General features: G+C 40.8%; 2 protein-coding genes across 2 annotated transcripts in view; one reads left to right on the top strand and one right to left on the bottom strand.

Moving 5' to 3' along the window:
- cntnap2a (contactin associated protein 2a) overlaps window positions 1–18,361 on the top strand; it is a 454,430-nt gene that overhangs the window by 255,174 nt on the left and 180,895 nt on the right. The window contains exon 10 of the mRNA XM_050057256.1: window positions 15,843–15,992. Within this exon, the coding sequence (XP_049913213.1) occupies window positions 15,843–15,992 (150 nt within the window). The remainder of the gene's footprint in view (window positions 1–15,842; window positions 15,993–18,361) is intronic.
- Window positions 5,167–9,399, bottom strand: LOC126398070 (uncharacterized). The gene is made up of 5 exons (XM_050057258.1): window positions 9,031–9,399; window positions 8,438–8,563; window positions 8,184–8,351; window positions 5,722–5,850; window positions 5,167–5,644 (listed from the first exon to the last, which is right to left on the bottom strand). Exons 1-5 carry the CDS (start codon window positions 9,251–9,253, stop codon window positions 5,367–5,369), a joined length of 924 nt encoding a protein of 307 aa, XP_049913215.1. The 5' UTR covers window positions 9,254–9,399; the 3' UTR covers window positions 5,167–5,366.

Here is an 18,361-nt window from a genome sequence, read left to right as displayed (position 1 = left end):
TATTGGGCACCAGCATTGTTTCCATGGAAACAATACTCCACTGTCTCTAACGGAGACGGAGGAATCTAATTTCCTAAGAGGTTCTCATGCTCCAGAGTGAGGGAATATGTTATTGTACTCCTGGTTGATTGTCAAAGAAGACAAAATATGTAAGTAGTGATAATTAATCTTGATGAATTAAATATGTTTGTATAGCTTCAAGAAAACTCTCCGCACCACTTGTATGTTATTATGGTATATTGTATTGTGACTTTCCTCTCACTCACAGCTTTATAAAAGAGGTATATGCTATGCCAGAATAACTCTTTCAACTGCTTTGCTCCCTTGCTCTCCATCTCTTTTGCACATTTTACATTAATTTCTTTCCTTCATTATTTCTGTAAATCGGCCTATTTGATACCACCAGGGAAATGTGTCATCCCACAAAATCACTCTCAGTGAGAGGCGAGGCTTGTTGCGAAATAAGATGAAACCACAGGCAGCAGTAACAGTTTGATTCAGCCTCGTCTAAAGCAGAAATATTTTGGTATGTTAAAACCGTGTGAGTGTTTGTGGGTTCTTTCATGCGTGCTTTCACACCCATCAACTTAGCTAGAAGTAATAACATCAGATCCTTTGAGATGCAGAATTACTATCAGTCACACACACACACACGCACACACACACAAGGTTACTCACACAGTCTGAATAGGAAGCATATAAGGCATTACAATAATAGAACGGCCTGAGGCACAGATTTGAGGGGGAATACATACTACAGCCACCCCTGATTATAATGTTATATTGTTTTATTCCCCCTGAGTGTGTGTGTGTCACTGTGCCTTTGTGCATTGTGTTTGTCTGTGTTTGTGTGTGTATAGGCAAAGGCTTAATATGTTGTATTCTCAGGCTTTGTGTGGTTGGCATATTGCCACCCGTGAAGACGTGCAAAGCTCCTCAAACTACCTCGGAGGAGCGAATATTTAGGAGTGGAGGAGACGGGGGGAGGATAAATTCATGAATGCCAGAGGGCCCCATAAATTTATAGTAGACAAAATTCATTTATACTGTACATAGAGGATCAATATGTAATAGAAACAGTTGGAAGGAAGAGGAGAGGAGAGTAGAAAAATGATGGGAAAAGGAGAGCAGAAAAGAGGAGCAGTAAGGATGGGAGGAGCAAGGAAAGTAAGCAGGAAGAGGAGTAGAGTGGTAATGGTGCAGAAATAAAATCCACACCGGACAGTCTTACAAGGATTTGTTGCACTTTGTAATATTCCCAACATGCTGCCAGGGAGATTAGATAAAAACAAAAACACTCAGGAGCAGCCATAAATAATGCTTCTTCCCCATGTGTAACGTGATAATATAATAATTGTTGCATATTACTTTCTGATATACATGTAATCAGTTTCTACCTCTGAGAATTTGATTAGTATTCACCTGGCCGCCTCCTATCTACTCTAATAATTCTCACTGCTATTTCCATCTTATCAGGGGGACTTATCATTGCCTGAGCCCATTATGTGTTTTCTATGAAGGAGTGACCATCTCGGTGCTTTAGTTGAGGTCCCATAAAACATATTTTACATATTTCACAGTTCATACAGATAAATAATACAGATCTTTAACTAGCTCCTGTAATAATGATTTATTTGGCTATTTGCAAAAAGAACATTACTCCACTAAAATACTGTGATAATTGACATCTTTAATATATCTATCATCTAAAATATACTACTGCTATTATTCTGGTCTTGTCATTCTGCAAACTTTTGTGTAGTGCAAATTTGGCACAAACATCCCCTTGGATTCAGGTATAAACTGTTTAGATTTTGGAGGTCAGAGGTCAAGGTCACTGTGATCTGGCCTGTCTAATTCTCATTAACACAATATCTCAAGAACACCCTCAGGGAATATCCTTAAATTTGGCACAGACAACCACTTTGATTCAAGTATGAACTGATTAGATTTTGGAGGTCAAACGTCAAGGTCACTGTGACCTGGTCCATCTCATTCTCCTGAACAAATCCCAAGAACACATTCAGGGCATATCCTCAAATTTGGGACAAACATCCCCTTTGATTCAAGGATGAACTGATTAGATTTTGGTGATGAAAGGCAAAGGTCACTGTGACCTGTCCCATCACATTCTCCTGAGCAAATGTCAAAAACACCTTCAGGGAATATCCTCAGATTTGGCATAAACGTCTACTTGGATTAAAGTATAAACTATTTTGATTTTGAAGGTCAACCATCAAGGTCATTGTGACCTGGTCCGTCTCATTCTCATGAACGAATCCCAAGAACATCAGGTAATGTCCTCAAATTTGGCACAAACAACCACTTCGATTCAAGTATGAACTGATTAAATTTTAGAGGTCAAACGTCAAGGTCACTGTGACCTGGTCCATCTCATTCTCATGAACGAATCCCAAGAACACCAGGTTATATCCTCAAATTTGGCAGAAACGTCCCCTTGAATTCAAGGATGAACTGCTTAGATTTTGGAGGTCAAAGGTCAAGGCTAATGCGACCTGGCCTGTCTCATTCTTATGAACGCATCTCAAAAACACCTTCAAAGAATATCCTTAAATTTGGCATAAACTTCCTCTTGGATTCAAGTATGAACTGTTTAGATTTTTGAGGTCAGAGGTCAAGGTCACTGTGATCTGGCCTGTCTAATTCTCATTAACACAATATCTCAAGAACACCCTCAGGGAATATCCTTAAATTTGGCACAGAAAACCACTTTGATTCAAGTATGAACTGATTAGATTTTGGAGGTCAAACATCAAGGTCACTGTGACCTGGTCCATCTCATTCTCCTGAACAAATCTCAAGAACACGTTCAGGGAATATCCTCAAATTTGGCACAAACGCCCACTTGGACTCAATTATGAACTGATAAGATTTTGGTGATCAAAGGCCAAGGTCACTGTGACCTGTTTTTGGCCATAACTCAAAAATTCATCCGCTAATTATGACAAAATTTCAACGTCATATCTCAGGAACAGAAGGGGAGACATTTAGTTGGACACTGAATTGGTGACAGTGATTGTCCTTCATTAAAAAAAAATAAAATCTTACTTTTTATATTCAAGTATGTATGCTATTTAGCTCTCTCTCCCTCTCAACATTGCACCAGTCTGATGCTACTCTCTGCATCATTGATCCCTCAATGCGAATATAGCTGAAATCAATAGAAATGCAATACATGCACACTTGCACATAGACAGATAAACACAAATACACACACACATACCTCTTTGAAACCAGCGGGATATCACTTGGTCTTAGTTGGTTGTGAGAAAGACAGTCTTGAATCTGGGTCGTTGGTCTTTCTGGATCTAGGTTTTCTAACTTCATAATACCACTGATCCTTCCTAACACCCTGTATTAGAGATGAATCTTAAGCAATGTGCTCGATGTCAATGACCTCAAATTAGAAACTACAGGTAACAGATAGCTATAGATGAATGGGAAAAAATATCCAGGTCCAGGAAATGGCTGAGTCTCAATAACTCCATGTAACACCCATTATATCTGTGTGCATTACATGTAAACTGGTACTCTCAGCACTGGTTTAGCGTCCTCTTCCAGAATTCTAGAGTTCATTTAATGTGATTTGATTTATATTTGATTTTTATTTTATATATAGCTACTTAAACATGTCACTGCATGAGCTGAGTCATTCAACTGAACATGTTAAATATTGTTCACAATTACATAGATGCCTTTTAAAGTGATTAATAAACTGTGTAATGCCTGTTCTAACATTAGATGTGTGTTCTCACTCCACATCTCAGCTGCTTTGTCTCTCCAGTATTGACACTGAGTCTTGATGACTGTCAGCCGCACACTCTGTTCCATTACCATGTTTCTCTGCTCCTTTAGCTCAGCCCAGATGTCAGGGATGGTGGCATCAGTCTGTCCACATGTCTGCTGGGATCAAACTTTTTAAGCCTTTCAGGACTTTAGTTGACACTTTGGTGAAGCCCCAGCAGCTACTGTTGGTGTATCAGTCAAAAATGTTTTCCATCAACTATTTATTAACCAGTTTATCAACAAGATCAGGCAGTGTTCCCATTAGAGGTGGCTGGTTTCCATCACTTACTGTAATAATTGACCAAACTGTTTGGATTTCAGTGTGTTGCTACATCTGGGACTTTACTCCGTTGGTATACTTTGGACTCCACTGTGTGAAGTTTGTCATGTGTTGAAGTCATATTTACTGTTACCATGGTAGCAAGTGCAATGTACACCCTGTGTCATGCACGTGTATTGATTGTGTGTTTTTGCATGTGTGCTGGAAACAGACATTTTAAGGAGCACTCTTTTTTATTCTGTAACACTTTCAATATACTTAAAAGCCATATAAGATGTTTTTCACCATGCGGTTAGCCAAAAAAGTGAATGATTTCCATTCTATGCCTGAAGTAGACAAAGGTAGCCCCATTACTTATTAAAGCATGCAGATACTACTTGTGACTTTCTCATGCATGTCAGTTTTACATAGAGTAGGTGAGCCAATTATGAGGGACTCTGTAGCTTCATGTTCTGATGGAACCTCCAGAGCTCTAAATTCCCCCCCAAGACAATTAGTCATTTTGATCATTGTGATTATGTATTGTGAATTTCATAGCTTTTTGCATTATTAACCTCACAAACGCTTCTCATTCCATTCTCTCTTGAACACACCAGTGATAGCAGTTCAAGTTAATTGCCCTGTGTAGTGTACAGACTTGTTTAATATGTCAGTGTTTGTGAAAATTTAGTGTGTATCACTCAGAAATGTGGCACATAAATATGCTGCCAGTTGCAGTGGCCTAATTTTTGAGGACATTGTGAGAAACGGCCCACATTTCCATGCACACTAATGCTTGATGTTAATGGTTTTTTTTTCCAATAATGCAATTAAGACATATTTTATTTAAACCACCTAAAGTAATTAGGTTACTTGGATTAGCTCTATCAGCAGAGGGTTGCTTAGAAATACTCCTAAGACCCTGCTCTCCAAGTAAGCTTCTCCATTAGAGTTTTAATAATTTTAAGGTATTTTGCATAATGTAATGCTCATTGTTAATCTTCAGAGCTGTATAGCCTTTGTTTCCATACAACCTTTACACATGATTCTAATAAACAGAGCAACAAAACATGACAGGAGCCAGTTAAGAACAGCATAGCTTGATGGTGATCATGCATTTTATTTATTAAGTCACTGCAGCACACAGGTAAACTCGTTCTTCTTTGTATATAAATGACTCGCTCAGATCGAGTTAACCAAGGACAATATTCACCAAGTATGAATGAAATGTTGTGTAATAGACAACTTGGAATGGCATAAATCCTCAAGGCCCTCTTGGAGATTAAAATATATCTGCACGTTACAAAGGGAACAGAAGGAAACCACTGAAGGTGTTCAAGGAGCTCGAATCATCATAAAGCCCACAGTTGACCTGCAGACGCATAGAGACCACACTTCCCTGTTCCAGCTGTAGAATTAATGCGTTTGAAATGAAAGTATGACCAGTCGCTAACTCAGAATTATGCAAAATTCTCTGACTGTTATGGTATAGATTGACTGCCGCCCATTCTCCGTTTTTGTTGTTGAAAGCAGTGAATCTGAAATAGTAGACTCCTTTGACAGGTGCTGTGAAGATACCTGCAACAGTAAAGAATCGGAGCGGTCAGCTTTGTCCGTCTCTTAGACAATTTTGAGATACTTGTGGTTCAACATACCTGTAGTTGGATTGTAAGCCCCACCAATATTTGTGAAGACTCTGCTGTAGACGAGTGGAGTTTCCGTATTGAAAGGTCCAACCTTCCCTGAAAGGGTCAAAGCAGCGGAGAAAGCCAGCTTTGGAGTGCCTGGGAACACAGGATAGAAACACTTTACTAAGGGACAAGAATTTGATGCCAAATTTTGATTAGTTGTTTTTAAAGGGCTTGTGTCCACAAAGAGGTTTTTTTCTGAGTGCTGGCTTCTTTTCTGATTTGTTCCCAATAAGCAGACTGAATGTATCCATCTGTGGCTGCCTAGAGAAAAGGCTGCATCCATCGTCTTTTTTCACAGCGTCCTGACATTAAAATTTCTGAACTTTTCAGAAAGGCATTAGTGACGTCACTGCCATTCCTTTGGCAACTGTATATGTCAGTCAGAAACTATCAGACCAAAGACAGAGAAGCGTGGTGCAGATCGGCCCAGCACTGACTTTTGCAGGTAAGCCTTGTGCTTTTATGACTGTACACGTTGTAGGCTCGTTGTGAGCTGTATAGCCAACCTTCTGTCAATGTAGTGTTACGTTAGCTACCTAGCTAACATAAGTGTCAAGATATTGTTGTCATAGAAACATACCCACGCACAGGACGTCAATAAAACAGACCTTTTTCTTTATGACACGCTTCTCAATGCCCTGCCACCACCTTTCTGCTAAAAAAAGAAATGCTATGTGGACATTTTAATTCAATACAGTTGATAGGAGTTTGCCTCAGTGCAGCTCAGACATAAAAACAGAAATAAAGTGTGTAAAATAAGAGCAGAAAAAAGGGTTATCAAATACATTCGAACATACATGATATGATAATGTCCTAAAGTGTTTTGTACGGCTTCATTCATTTTAAAATGCTTGTTGTTTTTGGTTGCAACCTGCCTATTTTAAAGTGCTTGTTGGCTACTACCTTGCTTTACTGCTACAAGTGCCTGTGTGTCAGAGTTCAAGTATCGAACAGCCTCAGGATATGTGCTGATCCTGAGGCGAGATATCCTACACCTAAAACTCTGGAATCTCCTTCCTGAGGGGAGGGATTTGACGAGTGAACTAACAGGGTTAGAGGAGTCAGAGTTCGCCTACTGTGTCTCACTTCTGATGCGTGTGGCATATATGAAGGAGACAGAGGTAATGTTACAATGGTCTAGAGCCTGTGCGAGGCTGACATTTTGTTTGGGAATCCTGTGGGTCATGGGATTCCTTTGGGATTCCCACAGGATGGGAGTCAGCTTTACTTTTCATGACAGAACTGGGATGGTAGAGGGGGAAAACGTAATCTGTTTGGGTTTTTTTTTTTTTACTGACTGAGTCATTGGTATTTAAGGAATAAAGCAGACATGAAAGAGCATAACCCTAAAGAGCCCCTGTGTTGTGAGTCGTAGACCCCGGGAACATGTTACCTATCTAAACCACATGCTTCCTATCCCACATGTAATCTGAAAGTCAGTTGCATATAGGCTGATCAATTCCCAGCACCTGAAGTTTATCAAGTAGTTTAAGGGGAATGTTGGTGTTAAACATTAAACTAAAATCAACAACAAAACCCTTGCACAGGTGGCAGGGTCCTCCAGGTGCTGCACGATCAACCCGTTCTCACTCCAAAGTCGTCACAATCTGGTGCTTGGTCAAAATAGTCCTTTCAAGTCTCTCTCTCTCTCTGTTAACCGTTTAAAGCGTCAGGGGGAAATGCAGCAGGACAACAACGGAAGTTAAGGCAGCAGAAGTCCGAGAAGGGCAGGCGGGAGGGGTGGTAGATGGGTCCAACAACCAACAACTTTTACCCACGAGGCTGGTGTTCTCTTCCCACAAGATTGTAAAGCCAAACCCTGTACTTTTTTCCTGAACCCAACCACATGCGTTTGTTGTTGAAGGCACTATGTCAGTGTTGTACCGACAGAGTGTGATTAATTTGAAGAAGACTATATGCAAACGGTACATTTCCTGTGAAAACACAAGTGTATTTTGAAAGCAGACGATGCATTAAACAGGCAGAACTTGACACAGCATCCCAAAATTTGTATCTCGACTTGGAAAGTACTTGATCAAACGATGATATTTGAGAACGTTGGAGTGAGAATGTGTTGGCAGGATACTGTGCAGGCACAGAAACATAGCATCCCCTGAACACCTGTAACATGTCTATCTTAACACTGTAAAATGGTTACAGACCAGTAGCTCAAACACCTTCATAACAACTGAGTACAGTCAGAGTGACAGGGCTGTAATCACTCGGACTGACAACATTAAACCTCTTGGGTACAGAGATGACAACAGCAGATTTAGAGACTTTGCATAGCCTAAGAGACCAGTTAAAAATATCTGTGAAAACAGAAGCAAAGAGATTGTTAGTTTTAAGGGGAAGCCATACAAGTCAGTTCTACTGTATGTTTCGAAGTGTATTGTTTTAAAGTGGGCTGTCTCTTATCAAAATACCTGCAATCGTCCTTTCAATCTCATCCAGTTTGCTCCGGGCGAGCTGTACTTCGGCCTTAGAAATATCCAGGTCTTTGCTGAGAGCTGTCACCTCCTTCTTCTGCTCCTGCACCTCCTTCTCACTGGCTGTCACTCTGGAGATCAGGGCTGCCAGTTCTGCTGCTTGTACTGGAAGCATGAAAGCCAATCATTTCTCAACTGCTCTTTCAAGATTTTCTATAATTACCAAGTCTGTGATTTTGGTAATAACATACCAGAAATCAGTCTCTCAGCCTCCTCCACTTTTCTCTTCTGGAGCTGCTGTTCAGTCTTAGTGGCTTCCAGCTCCACTGTAATCGCTGTCACCTTGTTTTCAGTGGCTGTCAGGCTGGAGCTCATCACTGAAATACCATAGAGGCTGAGGATGAAGTTCTTTTAAGCAAGGCTGTCTAAAGTAGCATTCCACGACATCTTTATAAAAACACATTTCTGGTTTAGTTTGTCTATTACTGCATAAATGACACAATATTCAACTTATACCCAGTCCATAAAAGCCTTTTTGTTGACTGTTTTATCTCCTGGTGTCTGCTATTGCACATTTTCTGTCTAGGAAAGGTGTGAGCAATAAGCTGCAACAGGCTTTACATTACAACTTTAAAACAGATTATGAAGACAAATAATAATGCCATAAATATTCACTGGGTCTGGCTTCTCAAATGTAAATATCTGCCATTTTTAAGTTGTGATCGACACCATTTAAACAATTTAACCATTTTCTGGTTTTGCAATTTATGTTCAAGGAAAAAAATACAGATTAATAATCAATGCGGTTGCAGCCAAAACATGACAGATGTTGTCGATATGCTACCTGCGTTCTCTTTCTCTAGAGCAGCCACTTTGTCTCTCTGGGTTTGCAGTTCAGCCTTGGTATTCCTCAATTCCACCTTTTGCTCCACAACCATGTCTCTCAGAGCTCTTAGCTCATTCCAGATCTGACCACTCGTCTGTGAACCTTCGGCTCCTTCGCTCACTCCTTGAGCTGATGTCCCAGACAGACAGAACAGCAACACCAGCAGCAGAGCGCCCGTCATTGTAAAACCTCAACCCTTCAGAGAGACCTCTAAGAAAGAAAAAGGACAGTGTACATGTACTTTATAAAAATGTCCCTCAGTGACCACAGGTGTTGTGAGCAACAGCAGTCAAAGTCTGTCATTATTTATCCTGTGCAGAGTTGGCCTCCAGAAGGCCGTCCCTGACTGCATAAGAAAGGCAGGCTGATGCAATGACCACAGCTGTTTATCAAGAATGATTTCCCTTTATTTATTTACTTTTTCTCAGAATGACCCCCATGCTGACACAGCAGAAAATAACTCAAAGGGATGAAGCACCTAGAACGAATTAGCATGTAGTTGTGTTTATTATGGCACTTATATTGGGCATAAGTAGAGCTTCTTTCACAAACGTCATCCTTTATCTTGTTTGCAGATGGTCAGAGACTGCACACTCACCTTTAACACGTCTGTATTATTTGAATTTAAAGACTCAGCAATGATTTCAAACGAAATGAATGCTACTCTATTAGATGACTGTTAAACAAAAAAAGAAACCTTGGATAGATTAGTGAAGACAAAATGTTTTATGTGACCTCAAAAGTTGTCTTTCCTTACAGAAAGGCACAAGTTAGACGTGTCAAAATGCCATGAAAACATCTGGGTCAAATGTTATTCTAAAATTCTGAAATGAAATAATTACTGTAGGTCCACATTTCATTATTTATTAAGTGAAATCATCGCCGACCTTTCGGTTGTTTTAATGGGTTATTTTTCAGTTGGGAAGACGTTCCTGTCGCTGTTCGGTGGCTTTTTTCTTTCTAATGAGTATTCAAAGTGAGGATGTGAGCTGACGTGAGTGAACCCGCGGTGCAGTTTTCTTCATTTATGTTTCATTCAAAACAAAAACAGAGCAAAGTGACTGGTCAGCCTTTCACCTTGTTATCAGGCCCGTGCATATGAATGACAACTCCAAAATGCGCCTTGAAACCTGTCTTATCTAGTCAAATCTGAGCAATTCTCGTCCTCCTTCTGCTAGTTTCCGTCATTATCTGCGGTCTTTTTATCTGTGGCGCGCAGCTGGCATGTGTGTGATTTGAGCCCGTGTGTTTGGCGTGTGTGACAGAAGGAGAGAGAGAGACAGTGCGCCACATATTTGTGTGTGTAAGATTCGTTTTTTTGTGCGCCTGTGCTGGAGTGGGTGTGAAGATTCAATAACCCTGCTTTCACTGATAAGCTCATCATTCAAAGCTATTGCAGGTGATGTAAAACAGATGAGGGGACACTGGGTTACACAGTATCTATTTTCCATTACATTCAAGAGGTTATAGAGAGGGACGGGATGGAGCAGAGAGCTTGATAGTGATTACATCGAACCAATATACCGTCAGAAATGTGATTGCCAGTAAAGGAGCACATCAAAGTCTCCTTCTCCCAGAGCTGACTTTTTTGATGTCATGCAGACAAAGCATCCTCTAATTTTCTGTCATTACTACTCCTCAGTTCATGACTTTCCGAGCACAAGAAAATTCAGCTGCATCACTGTATTTTACTCTGCGACAGAGCTAATGGAACTTTTTGTGCATAACCACATTTGCACTGTTGTGTGTATGTGTGTCGCATGTGTGTGTTTGTGCATATTTTAACCAGCGCTGCCCTGAACAAGGCCACAGCAGTCACACCCCTCAGCAGGTGGCCATCTTGGCTCTTAGTTTCTTTGGTCGCTGTCATGATCTCATGCGCACACACACTCACGCATACACATAGTCACCCCGCTGATGGAGATTAATTAGTGTAGACTCCCTACTGGCATGAAAGCCAGGGTCTCCAAGTGCATTCTGGGAGGAATGCTCAAGTGTGCCTTGAAGATGCCGACAGCCCGGTCGCCAGAAGAAAAATGGTGGCGTTGTACTTTCCTGCGAATCACGAATATATTACATTTGTAATTTGATACTTATCATATCACGTTTCTGAAGTGATGTGTTTCTGATGCACATGTATGAGCTGAGCTTCTCTTAAGAGGCGGAGGGGATGGTGGATGGCGTAACACCCTCGGCAAGAAGCCTGCCAGGCTGCGACCACTGTGCCACTAGTGGTTTAAGCCAAAACACAATCTCTTCCTAACCATCAAGTGATTTTTGTTAGAGGTGTCACCAGTTCATTATTATTGATGCAAAGTAAAACATGGATACATATTGTCATTTTTAAGATACACCTTAATTGTGACATTCCCATGGCACGTCTGTGTCACCATTTCGGTCCAAGCAGATCTCCATTCTTAACATTGGAACAGTGCTAGCAGCCTTGCGCCAGGCAGACAATAGGACAGTGAATATATTTCTGATATCATTACTCGGGCTGCAACTAACAATTATGTTTTATCATCAAAAATCTGCTGCATTCATCTATAAATCATAAAATGTCAGAAAAAAGTGAAACCAAACATTTTAAGTGATTTATTTATTATCATGTATGGCAAAGAAAAGCATTAAATTCTCACCTCTTAGGAGCATAAAACAAAAATCTTTGGCTTTTTTGCTTAAAAAAATTACTATAATGATTATTCAATTATCAGAATAGTTGCCAGTTCATTTTCTGTCAATCGATTCTATTGTACATTTGTATTTGTTGTGTACGGTGAGTGCACTCTGTACATTGTTTGTTGTCTGTAAGAGTTGCCTCTGGAGGCAAATGAGTTTCCCCATTGGGGAATATTAAAGATTTCTAATTTAATCTAATCTAATCAACTAATCATTATAGCTCGAATCGTCACATATTGATCGCCAACACATTCTCACTCGGACCTCGTCACATATCGATGTTTGGTCATGGACTTTCCATGTCAAGATACGACGTGCAAGGTACCCTGGGTGTTTTGGTTGTTGATGCTCTTTGACGCTGTGTCAAGTTCTGCCTGTTACATGCATTGTTTTCTTTCAAAATACACTTCCATTTCCACAGGAAATGTACAATTTGCATTCAGTCTCCTTCAAAATAAAAGCACTACGTCGTGGCCGTGAACACTGTGAATTGATATTTTTTTCCTTCAACAACATACACACATGGTTCGGTTTAGGAAAAAAGAACAGGGTTTGGCTTTACAATTTTACGAAGCGAACACCAGCCTCCATGTGAAAGTTGGTGGTTGTTGGACCCATCCACCACCAATCCCACCTGACCTACTTGGACTGCTGCTGCCTTAACTTTCATTGTTGTCCCGCTGCGTTTCCCCCTGACAACGCCGGGCTCCGTTAAACAATAAGGCGAATGGCTGCATATCATGCCGATGTAAAAGGACGGCTTTTTCCTTGGTGTCTGACACTGGAAGTTACTGAACAAGCTCATAGTAAGACTAGGTTGTGATCGCAGGCCCCTGAATTTAATTGAATCAAAATCACTTTGTGATACCAGCAAATATCATATTGTTTTCCAAAGATCACTATATCATATTCACACCCCTAGTTTTTGTGTCTAAACATAACCACATGTTAATCACAGTGCAAAGTGCAAGTGTACAAATGTTACATATCCATTGTTTGCAGAAATGTATGATGCCAACATTTTCTCCTGACAATTCTGGGTTGATTGTGAAGACGCATTCAGAGACCGCTTGCACACTCTCTTACACACATAAGTCTAATGTATTGACACCTGCGGCAAGCTATGGTACATGTGCATTGACCTGCACGCAGATCCATGAAGAGATGTGCTGTGCTGAAACTGATCTGCACGTGACCGTACCTTGAACTTCGCAACAGTGTCCTCACTATCGATGCATTACAGTCAGCGAAGCAGTGAGCGGAGCCGGATTGAAAAAGACAGACAATGCAGCAGATGGCCACAAGAGGAGAAGAGTATAAAGACGGAGAGGAAAGAGGGAAAAAGTGAAATGCAGAAATATAGGAAAGGAAATAAAGACAGAGAGATGGAAGAAAGAATCAGGGACAGAGGGGGAGGCAGGGAGGGAAGGATGAATAGAGATTGGTGTCAGTAAGAGGTGATGTATAGAGGCGAGGGTGATGAGAGTGAGCTGGCTTCTCTCTCTCGGCTCCAGTAGTAATGTCCCTTTCCAAAACATCACTCATATTTAATGGAGCACAGCTACAAGGGAAGAGAGAGAAAAGGAGAGCACAAAACTTGAACACACGAACACACACACACACACCACGTTGACATATGCAGACAACACAACACATTACAGACTTGCGCAGAGTGCTCAAAGCCTGCATGCAGAACACACACACACACATGCACTCTGGTACTCAGACGCAAACAGGGTTCTCTGAGAGTTAATGGAGTTGAGACACAGGGGCCTTGAGACTGGAAGCTGCATTCGGCTTGGAGAGGGGGGAGAGAGGGAGACGGAGGGAGAGAACACAAGAGAAAGGAGCAAGGCATACATATTAGAATACATGTAGAAGTCAGGGAAAGCATGTGGTTAAGGCAGGAGGATGATCCTGTGCTGAGCATGTCTTAACTCTGTCTGAAACCACATTTGCCAGGCATGAAATGGAGGCATGAGATGGAAAAAAAACACAGGGATGCAATGATTGTGGAGAAAAAAATGCTGCTATATGAAAAAGTCGAAGGTAGACAGAGAGAGAATGCCACACATCACAGATAGAAATTGTATTTCCTAGTTTCCCCACCCACACACCTCTCACCCATGATGAGTCACCCAGCAGTCTTTTCCTTAAATCCTTGTCAGGTCCTTCTCCTATATTCTGCTATAACAAAGTTAACTTTGACCCAGTAAAAGATACCAGTCCTCAAAAATGAATAAAAGAATATGGTTGTGCATTTTTTATTCAGGATTATATTTTTTTGCAAGAATCAGACTCTTATTGGAAATTCCTCTGTTACAGGAAGTCAGTCAGCCAAAACCTTGTATTCACCAAGAAGGTTTTAAACTCAGAGAACACACTTTTTATGATTTACTCTTATGCAAAGACACTTTTGCAGTGTGTTTTTCCTGAACATGGATGGATTAATGATCAGGCCTGACAGACACAGGCCCACAGGCCCAGGCCTTCACCATCAAAATGTCACTCAAATTAACATGTACCGACCAAGGAGAGACCCAAAATGACAACAAAGAGACACAGAAAGGACACAAGGAGATGCAGAGAAACTGCAAAAAGACATAAAATAACAAAAAAAAGGGTGAAACAACCACAGTAAGACACAAAATGAGTACAAGGAGACACAAAATAACCAAAAAAAGACACAAAATTACCTCAGAGACGCATAAAAAAAACACACAGAGGCACAAAATTATGATGAAGAGGCATACAACAACCAACATGAGACACAAAATCACCAAAAAGACACATAATTACCTCAAAAAGATGCAAAAAAAAAACAAGAGACACAAAATTACGATGAAGTGACATACAGCAACTAACATGACACACAAAATGACTACAAAGAGACACAAAATTACAATGAAGTGACATACAACAACCAACATGACACACAAAATGACGACAACGAGACAAAAATAATCAAAAGAGACACAAAATTACCTCAAGAGATGCAAAAAAAACCCACAGAGACACAAAATTACGAGGAAGAGACAAAACAACCGGGAGCATGCCTATGTTCCCACAGCCCTATGTTCCCACAGCCCTATGTTCCCACAGCCCTATGTTACCACAGCTCTATGTTCCTACATTTCCTTATTCATAAATTTGTATCAGATTTTATCCCCCTTTCTCCCAATTTGGTAGCCATTTACACCCAACCTATTATCCCCCCTAACCCTAACCCTAACCCTTGTGGGAGGATAGGGCTTAAATTGAAGGGAAATATAAGAACACAAAACCTAATTTTGAAAATGTCCTAGAAATGTGGGAACATAGGGCCTAATTTTCAGTGAAAAAAAATTCTTAGAAATGTGGGAACATAGGGCTGACCCCAAACACCCAACATGACACACAAATTGACTACAATGAGACACAAAATTACAATGAAGAGACATACAACCAACATGAGACACAAAATGACCAAAAAAGACACAAAATTATCTCAGAGATGCAAAAAAAACCCAAAAGAGACACACAATTATGATGAAGGGACATACAAGAACCAACATGAGACACAAAATGACTACAGAGAGTCATAAAATTACAATGAAGACACAAATAACAACCAACACAAGACACAAAATGACCATAAAAGACACAAAATTACCTCAAGAGATGCAAAAAAAACCCACAGAGACACATAATTACAAGGAAGAGACAAAAAACAACAGGAGACACAAAATGACTACAAAGAGTCACAAAAATACCTCAAAGAGATGCAAAAAAACCAAAAAGAGACACAAAATTACAACGAAGAGACAAACAACCACCAACATGACACACAAAATAACTACAAAGACACAAAAATGATCAAAAAAGACACAAAATTACCCCAAAGAGACAAAAAACAAAACAAAAAGAGACACAAAACTACTTTGAAGGGATATAAAACAACTACAAAGAGACACAAAACAATCACAAAATCTGTGAGTCTTGCTCCTGTGTAGAAGATGTGTCATGGCCTTTTGCATATCTGTCCCCTGGGGCCCGTTGCCTCATAATCCAACCTTGTCTCTGACGTCATTTTTATCTGTGCGTCCCTCCAGGTTCGGGCCTTAATGACGGCCAGTGGCACGCGATACGTTTGGTCGCCAAGGAGAACTTTGCCATGTTGACAATAGATGGCGAGGAGGCGTCTGCTGTGCGCTCCAACTCACCTCTCACCATCACCACGGGAGGAACCTATCACTTAGGAGGTAAGGGTCACCCCGCCTGAGATCTGACAACAACAACAACACACCCGTCACTTCCACCTCCATCCATCGTCATCCCATCACATTCCTCTTCAGTGCCCATCTGGGAGCAATGGGAGGTATCAGAGCAAAAGATAAAAGTGCTCTGAAAAGTGGCGTCAGAAAATAGCATTCAGTTTACATTTCTTTAAATCCAGATTATGTATCAGTCAATCTTATGATTGATTCGTAAATTCATAAAATTCGTAAACTGACACCTATTAAAATACATGTTAATTACTCGTATTTTCGTTAGTTTGAATCAATTTTTTGTTGGTGTTAGCCGACTGTGAAACAGGGCTCAGTGAAACTGTACCAACAGAAGTCTTATCCGTCTGTGTGTTTGCAGGTTTAATATGTCTACAAATCATTTATCTGGCTTGAAATCTATATCCCAGTGGCCAGAGTTCAGGAAGTTGCTCACTTAGCAAGAGCGCAGACACTACACAACCGTACAGAGGGGAATACACACTAACATACACACACACATGCAGCAGCCACAATCTGTCTGAATTAGGAAGACGCCAGGTTAATGATGCCAGACACTGCTGTTCGTCTGTTGGAAGACGGTTCGTATCTAAGTGCACACATGTGACTGTGTGTGTGTTGGCTGTGTAGGCACCTGTATGAAATTACAGTAACTGAGAGAGATAGTCCGTGCTCTGATAGCTCCATCAGGCCTCCGTCCCTCTCTCTATCAGAGCACAATCTCCTCCATCAAGCAAAACCATTTCCCCAGGCCAGTCAATAAGGATCAGAGCACCTCGCGCACACACGTCCGGATTCTTTTATTCTGTTGTCCATCTTAATTTAGTCCTCGCCGCTGTTGAGTGAATCCCCCTTAAGCCCATGATGACTCTGTACTTTTTATTTATGAAATCTAAGCTTGTGAGGCCTTGATATGCTAATTACATTTCACTCAGGAAGCATCCAAAAACCTGCTATGTTCTTTTTTTAACGCTCGCTTTTTCAAAGGGTTTTCTTGGATTCTTTAATCCGGTGTGTTGCAGAATCGTTCAATATTAACACTTAATCTTTCATTATCGCTTATCTCTCTTTCAAGCCAGCTTTTTGTCATCTTTGTCTGTCTTTTCTGATTTCTCTCTCCTCTCTTCTCCTCTTCCTTCTCACCCTCTCGTCTCCATTTTGATCCAATTGGTGATTTATTGATTTTGGTAACTGAGTTGGGAATCAATAGTGGCTGAGAGGAGAGGATCTCTGTAATGTCTTTACCCCTTGAAGAGGGCAGAGGAGACAGACAGAGAGAGTGATAGGATGGATGAGTGAAACTGAGGAGAGGACAGATAAAAGATGGGGAAGAGGAGAAAAAGTAGAGACAAGGAATGAGACAAAGTTTTTGGCAGAGAAATTTTAAAGATAGCAGGCTAATAAGTGAGTGCAAGGCTTGAGAGAGTAAAAGAGAAGTGAAAGATATATCCCGAGGAGCTGAGAGGCTGAGAGGAAGGGTGACAATGAGACATAAAATCCCAGAGGCAGTACCTGAGCATCATCAGAGGAAACACAGGCTCCTCATTCATATACACACAGATGGAAACACACAATACACTGTACAGTATGCGCTATATTTCTGTGTTATACTGCACCTGGCTTTCACCCATTTTTTCCATGCGCACACACACGTATACTCATACAATTACACAGAACCGTGTTCTTTCAGAAGTTTTTTATCCCCCCACCGACAGAGGTAATGTGTGGGCTGAATTGGCAGCAGCTGTGACTGGGGTTTTACTCGTTAGTTTTTACATGACATAATGAATACGGAGGGAGCAGGGAGTCTGGTGGTAAACACAACTTTGAAGGCTGCAGGGGCAACAGAACTGCTGATTATTACTATGGCAAGGAGTACAAAGAGATATTTAGGCCACCGCCTCACACAGTAGGCGAGAAGTTTCAGGGAGACATTTTTGGAACTATTTCAACCAGTTCATTCTTAGTTCAGACTTGAGATTTCTTTTTCTTGTGAAAAGGTGTGTGCTGTCGCTGGTTGTTTTTCAGCTGCAGGAATTATTTTAGTTTGCTCTTAACTTTAGATTTATACAGCATACTGATCAGTCCTCCAATTTCATGACCTGATTTGAATTTTCTGATACTCAATTTCTTGCCTCCCCATTATCACATACGAACGAAGGCCTGACGCCATGTGAATCTGTGTGTATGTGGGTTAGTGTGTGGGCGTTTTTGACCACATGCTGTGAAACTTCCATGTGTCATTTACATACAGAGACGCACCTATTTTTCCACCCAGACAGAAAATCTCGAACATTTATTTAAAACACTCCACTTCATCTCGCTCCGGGGCTTATTTCCATCCC

The sequence above is a fragment of the Epinephelus moara genome, chromosome 11, assembly GCF_006386435.1.
Source record: "Epinephelus moara isolate mb chromosome 11, YSFRI_EMoa_1.0, whole genome shotgun sequence".
Taxonomy (NCBI): Eukaryota; Metazoa; Chordata; class Actinopteri; order Perciformes; family Serranidae; genus Epinephelus; species Epinephelus moara.
Note: the sequence above shows the minus strand (reverse complement) of the source record. Positions and strands in the feature narration are given on the sequence as shown.

What these genes read in the sequence shown, in the direction of transcription:
- LOC126398070 (XM_050057258.1), bottom strand. Translation starts at nt 9,253, where the DNA reads ATGACGGGCGCTCTGCTGCTGGTGTTGCTGTTCTGTCTGTCTGGGACA. An exon ending in GGCTGAGAGACTGATTTCTG is followed by an intron (nt 8,352 to 8,437) that starts GTATGTTATTAC and finishes TCATGCTTCCAG; the next exon opens with TACAAGCAGCAGAACTGGCA. An exon ending in GGCTTACAATCCAACTACAG is followed by an intron (nt 5,645 to 5,721) that starts GTATGTTGAACC and finishes TTACTGTTGCAG; the next exon opens with GTATCTTCACAGCACCTGTC.